Source organism: Limulus polyphemus, unplaced genomic scaffold, assembly GCF_000517525.1.
Source record: "Limulus polyphemus unplaced genomic scaffold, Limulus_polyphemus-2.1.2 Scaffold1277, whole genome shotgun sequence".
NCBI classification, from domain to species: Eukaryota; Metazoa; Arthropoda; class Merostomata; order Xiphosura; family Limulidae; genus Limulus; species Limulus polyphemus.
In genome coordinates, this window is record NW_013666887.1 from 158,487 (window position 1) to 167,942 (window position 9,456).

The following is a 9,456-nucleotide window of genomic DNA, read 5'->3' on the forward strand; positions in this document are numbered from 1 at the left end:
AATGATTCACGCACTTACTTACGGTCACTACCGAGCTTGACTCAATTGTCCGTCTTTATCTCTGCCTGTCTGCAATTCAATTCTGATTGATTCGTCTCACGTTATCTGGCGCACTTATATACAGGAATAGAGGGTGCCTCACACATACTGGATTATTCATGATGTTCCCCGATCCTTCTAGAATATCATGATGTGTTACCAGCATCACGTGACTACCGCTGTCGTACCAATATGTAAGATTCATTCATAAAACTTCAGTTCATATTTTGTTGTTGTTTTTCTTTCTAATAAAATTTTAGCATTAAAAGCATGTAAACACTAGGATCATTACATTGCTTTTGTAATTTATATTTCAGAATAAACTTCTTCCATACAAGTCTTATTTGCATCCTGCAGGATATAGTATTGTAACGAATTCCCTTATTGAGTGGTAAGTAACATTTTTATAAAATAATTTTCATTATTTAGGAAATGGTCATTTTAAGAATGTATATTTTTACTGAAAATTTATCATATATAAATGCTTATTTGAAGTTTTCTTATTTTCATGATCATTGACAAGTTCCAGTGTAAAATTTAACTTTTATTCAAAGTGTATCTCGTATACACTTTCATTGTAAACTAGGCGAAAACTTATGCTTTGTGTACGAAACATTATTTGGTTGTGATATTTCGTATTTGATTGCACAAAGTTTAGAAAATGTAAAGACAGTACTATGTACTTAAGGTAATTAAAACAGTTAAGTTGCCTGCCTTCCTTAGACTGCTCGTGCAATAGGCTAGGTACATAGAGTACTGAACAAATCTGATGGTCATATGGGGTATCTCAGTGACTCAGATTAAACCTAAGTGGGTTAAATCTATTTCACAACACGTGATACCCACCAAACACCTCTAGTACAAAAGACACTGAGCTGAATGTTGTAATCAAAAATGACAAACAAATGGACTTACCTAGTAAGAGATGCCAGAACTAGTGCTGCTTTCAAAACCTGGATATTATTAAAACTCAACAGAATGATACTACTGGTACTCTTAAGTGTCTATAACCAAATGAAAAAAATACCCTTACAAAACCTTAATACATGAACACTGCTGTCTGAGATGGGGCTCTGAGGGGTGACAGGTTCATTCTCCAAATACCTTTCCCTTTGCAATAGATAGTACTATCTACACTCATCCTTCCTTGATGCACATGGTGACATTGTCTGTACTTCCCTAGTCCTAATTTCATTTTTGAATAGTTTATATGTATATATGATGTTATGTTATGGTTCCAAACTGTTATGGTAAAATTAAATTAAGATGTGGTTCAAAACATCAGTGTTCTTAGAGTATGTTAGTGTATTTCAATTAATAATATAAATTGTAAATTACCATCTAAAAGGTGCTATTTTTTACCATAGAATATATTTCATTATTTTTTCTTAACCCTGTTACTGCTTATAAGTTTATCAAAGAGATGAAAAATAATTACGAATGACATTATGGCAATACGTAGTACTAAAAACAATTCATAAAATAATGTTATCTTGGTAGTTTAAAGTACAGTAAATCTGTGATCAAAGAACTGCTATCAGGTAAGCATGAAACTGCTCCTTGTACATAAAAGGTTTCATTAGTAATGAATATCCGAAATTCAGAGATAATTTTTACTTATTTATTTTTTTCTATATACAAGGTGTACATATATAGAGAGAACACATTAAGGCAAATGTTACAAATGTTTAGAAAATATGTAAATATATTACATAAGTTTTGTTTCATTTGCAATTAAGAAAATAACCCTGGGTGTGCTGTGTTTGAATTTTGTTAATAAACTTTGTTACTCAAAATTTGTGACATTATAAAAATGATCTTGTAACATATTAATGGTTAGCTGTTTGTTATATAACAAATGTACCAATTCATATGACATTAACTTATTTATATCTAAAGCAAAATTTATCAGGATGAATTTTTACTGAATTTGAAACAAACTTTATGTGGTTAAAAGTTGCAATTTAGCAATTGTTTCTTGTCGTGGATAAAATTATAACTAACGTTCAAATTATCGTGTCTCAACAGGAATTGTAACTTTATTAATATTGTTCTTCTTAAGCTCATAAAAAAATTATTGTGGTTTGTAAGTGATGTTATAAGAATATAACCATTATTACTATTCTACAAAATAGGTTTTGATAGAATGAAAAAGTACTTTTAATTTTGTATCAAAAAAGTATATGAATTAAATATTTTTTGTAAAGGCATTCCAAAAGTACTGTGTTGAAGGGTCTTCATGTCCTAATCGTATCTAAGAATGAAGATTTCGTTAGCACATGGGCACCTGTGCTTTTGGCTGCTAGAGCAGAGATGGTACGTCGGCTGCCTCGACAAGGTAATGATTACTTTGTAAGTTTATCCTTATTGGTTGCAAAGGAGATTAGAGTGAATTCATAATTCAATTTGAATATGCATTCTAAAACTAAAATATTGATTCTGTAATAATCACTATAATTTCTTAAAAACATAATTTTTTTTTCTATTTTTGGTTCATAATAAATGTCTTATAGAATTATTTAAATTGTAGACTTACTCATGCATCTTAAGTAGAATTTTTTAGTAATACTTTCTCATATTCAAAAATGCACATTACTTACTTGAAAGTATTAAATTGCATTTTTATCAATAAAAATTAATTTTGTTCTTCAGAACAGTCCGGTGAGAGTGGAGTTGAGGAAAAAAGAACAGCACAGCGTTCGGGTAAATGATTGCATCTTTAATTTCAGTGCATATATTCTCTCTCACTCAGCATATTAACTCTTATAAAATTAACACAAATATGATTATCAAGTAAAATCAATTACTTGGAGCATATTGCATCTCTCAGAACTTTGTAGTTAAATTTCATATATTACATTTATAGTGAGATAATTCATTTATATATTTATAATGTTAATTCTCACATTCAAATTTACTAGTAACTTGTTTCTCATGATTAATACACATTTCAGGTAAGTGATTTATCTTCATCAAAATTATAGTCATAACTGATAATTCTGTTTTCTTAATTTCTAGCAATCATACTTAATTTGGAAGGCTTTATTTTATTTATCTTTTCTGAATTTCATTTAAACTTTTTTTTTTTTTATTTGAGTAGACTGTCTTAGCTGACTATTTCTAGAGCACTGATAAATTGAAATACTTCATTGATTCAAGTTTGTAGGTTTAAAAGTGCCAACTGTGTGTAACATAGTAGTTTTGGTTTCCTAATGTTTCTCTTCAACAACCTAAATTCAATTTACCTATCGCCAGTTGATTTGATCCATTTATAATGTTACATAAATATTTACGCAGTAATCAAATCTCTGTACTACATTTGTTGAATCTCTGTTAGCCATTTACAGATGAACATGGGGTATAAATGTAAATAGTTTTTTATTACTTACTGTTTCTGTTACACCAACAAATATTTATGTTTTTTTACCATTATGCTATTTTTCAAAATAACAATAAATAATCTGTGCAATCCAGTTCTTTATTTTTGTGATTATTGCACCAACTGATCTGGTCATCTGTTTCAAAGAAACTCGTGGTAAGTTGCATATCTAAGTATTTCACACAAACAGATCATATATATATACACATTTTTAGCAAAAGTATTAGGTTAAAAATTGATCAGCAGATGCCAGAGCCAGCCAATCAGAGTCCAGATGACAAATGGAAGGAAGCTTATGAGATGTTTCAACCCTGGGCTGCAAGTAAGCACATTCACAGTGGGCAGAAAGCTCCATTCTTTTGATTTCGTGGATGGAGCCACAGTTCTGAATACACAGTTTTGCTTTCATGGTATTTTAAGAATCAAAACCAGGTTGAAGGAAAATGGAAAACCAGTATATGGAGCAATAACTACCACTTGCATTTGTGTACTTTAGACAAAGTGAACCCAGTTTCAAGGAAACCTGCAGAACACTTTCAACATAATTCTGAAGTGTTGTGGAGGAAGTATTATAATGGTGGCAGTTTTAACTGGTTGGGAGGTGGTCTATTGGTAAGAGTTAATTAAGGAAACGAAGAATGCACTGTCATATTGTGTTATTCTGGACAATTTTGTGCTGGCTGCATTGATAGAATTCTTCTGGAAAGGATCATACCTTTATCAGTATGATAATGCTCCATGCCATGCACTGTGTAAAGCAAATGATGCTCAGAATCTGTCATGGACAGCCCAGTACCTTGACCTGAATCCTGGATTGCCACTTGAAAGGCAGACTTTGAAATTTCACTAAAATTGGAGCTGTATTGCATAAGAGTGGCAGTCTATTCCACTAAATGTGTGTATACATGATCATTGCAAGTGCTAGCTACAGAATGCGGGTTATGAGTAATGTCAGAGGTGGATCCTCTCAGCTTCTTTGCAGTCCTGAAATTCCATGATAATCGTCGGTGATTGATTTGATGGTGAACGTGTTGACAATGCCTGCCAAAGGTAGCATTGATTAATGTAGAGTGGCTGGGCTGATATTTCACATTAGCATGACTTTTTATTCATTGTGTTGCCTATAGTGGATTAGGGTGTGAGTAACACGGGTTGAATACCGCCAATACTGTGAGCTTCCTTCCATTTGTCATCTGGACTCTGATTGGCTGGCTTGGGCATTTGCTGATCACTTTTTAACCTAATACCTTTGCTAAAAATGTGTAGATGTACTCTGTCTCGAATAATCAGATATGTAATTTATCCTGAATTTTCTTAAAAACCATAGTTGTTGGATGTAATGAAATCAGGTAACTGGCTATGTTTTGTTAATTTAACTAAACACAAAATGTATTGTATAATATTTATACATAACATTAAAAGTGTATTTCTTTGAAACTAGGACAAACTGAAATGATTGGATTTTCCTTGCTGTTTACCTCAAAGAAAAATTATTTTTTTACAGAAACTACCAATATTTTGTTATTGCATCATAAAAAAAGTTTTACAGCTTAAAACTATACAGTTTGAACTCCAAAGCTTAGTCACCACTTTTCATTACCTAATAAAAGATTTAAACTTTGAAATCTGATCTTTGAATTATAGTAACTTCATTATTGTGTTTGTGTAGGAGAATGAAATTTTTTTTTTTTTTTACAAAAGAAAAAGATGAAAATAAGTTTTAATTTTTTTTTTTAAATATTACAGGTCCTTACAGTGTTGACATTGTTCTGTCCGATCCATCCTGCCCTCAAGACGTGTTAAAACGAGCACAACAACTTTCTATACCAGTGTTATCTAGCGAATGGATTATTCAGTGCCTTATTAATGGACAACGGCTTCCATTTAATGCCCACTCAAAGTTTAAGTATGACTATAAGGACTGAAATAAGGCAGTTTTTAAATGTCTGTAAGATGTACAGTGTGTTATTGTGTAGATCACTGTTATTTGTGTGTTTGATTGGCAGTTTGCTTGCTTGTTATACTTTTTGTTTTCTCTGAGCAACATTGGTTTTATACCAAGTTTTTAGACTGTATATATACTTATGTATAGATACTAGCCTTTTAACCATGTACATGTGAACGACAATGATTTATTACTTGTTTACAAATATATTGTTGCATTTTAGATCTTCACCACAATAGATTTTACTTAAAAAAGATCTTAATGAGAATGGATTTTTGTGTTTAATAGTGAAGTTAATAAATTTTGTTATTGGTTGTTTTTTTTCCTCCTTTTCTTAAAAAGTATTTTTATCAATGTGCAATAGGTTAGTTAGAAGTTTAGTAGAATATTTATAACTTTTCTTTCACACAGTTTTAACTGCTATAGCTGCCAATAATTCTGTGAAGAATGTATTAAATGTGAGCTTTAAAACTTCACAAAGATTCTAAGAATTCACATTTTTGCTGCAAGTAGTTTCAAGTTATTATCAGTTGATGTTTAGTAAATTTCACAATATGGAGCATAAAGAAAAATCACATCTTTGTACTTTTGTCAGTTGAAATTATTACTTCAGAATTAGTTTTTTTTCCCTCATCTTTTACTTTCTTTATACAGTTTATGTTGTTCAAATTACTGGTATTTTTTCACCTTTTATTTTGCAGTATAGAAACAGATGCTAATTGTTATTATTGTAGAATTTGATCACGTGTTAGTTAATGCTGAAATGTAAGCAAGAAAAGAATATCACTCTAATTTGCATGATTATAATAACTGAAGTAACGTTAAAAATATTACTTTAACTTCTTTTTGTCACCGCAGAATCATGAGTTAATGGCTTTTCATTTTTTGAAACAGAAAATTTTGTATAGACGACTGATTTTAAACACCATTATTGTTTCATAAACTAAAAATTAATTATTGGTAATAGTGTGACAGATGTGCATGAGATAAATAATTACAGTATGCCAATACTGATGTGACACAAAGTTAACTTGTTTGTGAAAGAAGATATATAAATTAGCATGAAAACTTGAGTAAATCTGTAGTATATTGTAGGTGTTAAAAGTTTCTCAAAAGCAGTTACAGTGTTTGACATTACCTTAATTGTAAACGTTTTAATAAATATCTGTATGCTGTTGTCCTTTTTATCAAGTCAACTTATATATACATACATATGTAAGATGATATAGAATTTTTGTTTTTAAAACAGTAGTACAAGCAAATTTTGATTGATTACGATGTTGTTTTTTGAACATTCACGTATTTTCTCAGACTGTTTTTTATGTGAAAGAATAAGATCATAAAATGTACAAAATTTGCAGTAAAGGTTCATTAAATGTGTTATGTTATTGTAATTTATCAACTACTGATCATAGCCTTTGAATTTCTTCCTTTTTTAAATCTTTATGAGTATGTTGGAGAATATCAAGAGCTCCTGTCTTTGAAGACTGTTTTAAACACCTGTAACCATCTTCTGTAGCTCATAAAGTCAGTTTTCTAGGTTCTTGTAACACCCGGAAACAGCAACAGAACACAAGTACCAAATTGCATGGTACAGTAGTCATAGTTTTATATAGCTTGAGATGAAACTCACAATTTTCAAAGTATGTTCAGTTTATTGAAATTATTATATGGAACTAGATCTATACTTGCAAGCAAACATGGAAAAAAAAAGTCTGCCTAAATCTTAGCTGATACACCTTAAGTCCTGCAAGACACCACCCAACACACATAAAAATGGTAAATAATAACTGAGATATATATTCACAGATGCTTGATTTATTCGTGTATTTAAATTGATATTTGCAAAAGGAAACTATTAGTAAGATTGCCATACATGTATTCACACAGAAGGTGGCACAGTAATAGTGTAGTGATTTACAGTATTTAATAGAACCACTTTTTTTCTCTACAATGTACACATTTTAGTACTGTTACTGACTTTTTACATACATATAATTTTTAATATTATAGATGCATTTATTCATGTGTGACCCAATTTTCATGAGTGCTACCAAAAATGTATCACGTTGTGCATCAGCCGTAGCAAGAGTGAAAGATAACACGTGTTGTAATAGTACTTATTATTTGTTTACATTTTGATTCATATGCTTTTTCTCTTTATAATTGTCATAGATAATACTGAAAATAGCGGAGGCAGTTCTTGTGCAGTTAATGGTTGTTCAAATAATCTTAGGTGATTTAATTCAAGTTTTTATGCATTGCTTATCCTCGCTTTGTTTACAATTACTTTGACTCTACTGCAACATGGCCAGTGGCTGCTATCAGTACAAAGGGCGATAATTAAAAAAAAGGATGTCCATTATTGTTGTTTTTATTATTATTATTCTTGGATAAGATTACTATCGTATAGCAGTGTGAACCATTTCAGGTTTTACATGCTGCACTCTTGTACAGTGTTCACCTCTCTACCAATAATGTCACATTTTGATAAAATACAAATAATGTAAACTATTTTTTTTTATTTAACTTGTTTTTATTCAAAACTCTAATGATCAAACTTAACACTGTTGTGTATGAAGGAGGTTGAATGTCAGCAAAACCTGCAAAGAGAATATATAAACAATAATTTGCTGATTGCATAAGTATTCAGCCCCTTAAGTCAGTACTTGGTGGAAGAAATTTTGGCAGCAATTACTGTTGTGAGTCACTTTTGGATAGATCTCTACCAGCTTTGCACAAAGGATGGTGTAATTCTTGCCCATTCTTCCTGCAAAATTGCTCCAATTTTCATTGTTGGACTGCAATTTTCAAATTTTGCCATAAATTTTCCATTGGATTCAAGTCAGTCTTTAACTGGGCCACTCCAGTTTTGAATTCTTCACTAACTCAAGCAGGTTTTCCTCCAGGATTCACCCATACTTTGCACCATCCATCTTCCCCTCAATCTTGACAAGTTTTCCAGTCCTTGCTGATGAGAAGCATCCCCATAGCATGATGCTGCCACCACCATGCTTGACAGTTGGGATGGTTTTGACTGTGTAATGTGCTGTGTGTGTGCACCAGATGTAACACTTTGAATTTAGACCAAAAAGTTCAATTTGTGTCTGATCACAAAACCTTCTGCCACATGTCTGCAGTATCATTTACATGCTTTGTCACAAACTCCATACAAAATTTAAGATGATTCTTTTTCAGTAATGCTTTCTTTCTTGCCATTTGCCCATACAGGCCAGCTTTGTGTTGGAACTGGGATATTGTCAATGTATGAACACTGACTCCCATCTCAGACATGGAACTTTGCAAATCTTTCACAGTCACTGTTGGCTTCACAGTGGCATCCCTAACCAGTTTCCTGCTGCCCAGCTGCTTAGTTTGGAAGGTTGCCCTGATCTGAGTGGTGACTGGGTGATATGAAGCACATTCCACTTTTTAATGATGGACTTCACTGTAATCAAAGGGATAATCAGTGACTTTGAAATTTTCTTGTAACCTTCTCCAAATCTACCGCTTTATCCCTGACTTGTTTGGAAAGCTCCTTGGCCTTTATGGTTGGTTTGTCGTATCACTATGTGTGTTGTGGCTTGAACAGATTTACTCTGAAGTCAAGTTAACCATTTTGATTACACATAGACAGAGACCATTACACTAATTTTGTGACCTTTCAATTTTTGGCACCTGAACTGCTTTAGGGTTGCCATAGCAAAGGGGTTGAATGCTTAATGCAGTTGAGAATATTCTACTTTTTTTTTTAAAATCTAAATTACTTGTGTGATATCAGCATTTTTATATATCTTTCTCAGTTTGGAGTAGATTGTGTATATTCTAAATATAAAGTCCCATTTGAAAGGTTCATGATTGAAAGCTTAGATGCCAACAAAATGTGGAAGCTTTGCAGGGGGGGGGGGGAGAGAATACTTTTGCAAGGCACTGTATATAGGTGCTGGATATTTCATCCATGTTACTTTTCTGCTTCCAAAGTGCAACTTGTACAACAACCTTCAGCTAATAAAGCCCAGAATGGATCAAACCTACTAGGCAGTGGTAGTCTTATTTTCATTCCAGATTTATTCATTTACACCACGAGTATGAG

The 9,456-nt window shown here is 31.9% G+C and overlaps 1 protein-coding gene across 2 annotated transcripts in view; it reads left to right on the plus strand.

Annotated features, from left to right (window-relative positions):
• LOC106462890 (TP53-binding protein 1-like) overlaps positions 1 to 6,728 on the plus strand; it is an 86,132-nt gene extending 79,404 nt beyond the window's left edge. For both annotated transcript variants that reach the window (XM_022390296.1, XM_022390297.1), the window contains exons 28-31: positions 357 to 430; positions 2,247 to 2,377; positions 2,692 to 2,742; positions 5,165 to 6,728. In XM_022390296.1, coding sequence (XP_022246004.1) covers positions 357 to 430; positions 2,247 to 2,377; positions 2,692 to 2,742; positions 5,165 to 5,343 — 435 coding nt within the window. In that variant the 3' untranslated portion in view covers positions 5,344 to 6,728. The remainder of the gene's footprint in view (positions 1 to 356; positions 431 to 2,246; positions 2,378 to 2,691; positions 2,743 to 5,164) is intronic.
• The last annotated feature ends 2,728 nt before the right edge of the window (positions 6,729 to 9,456 follow it).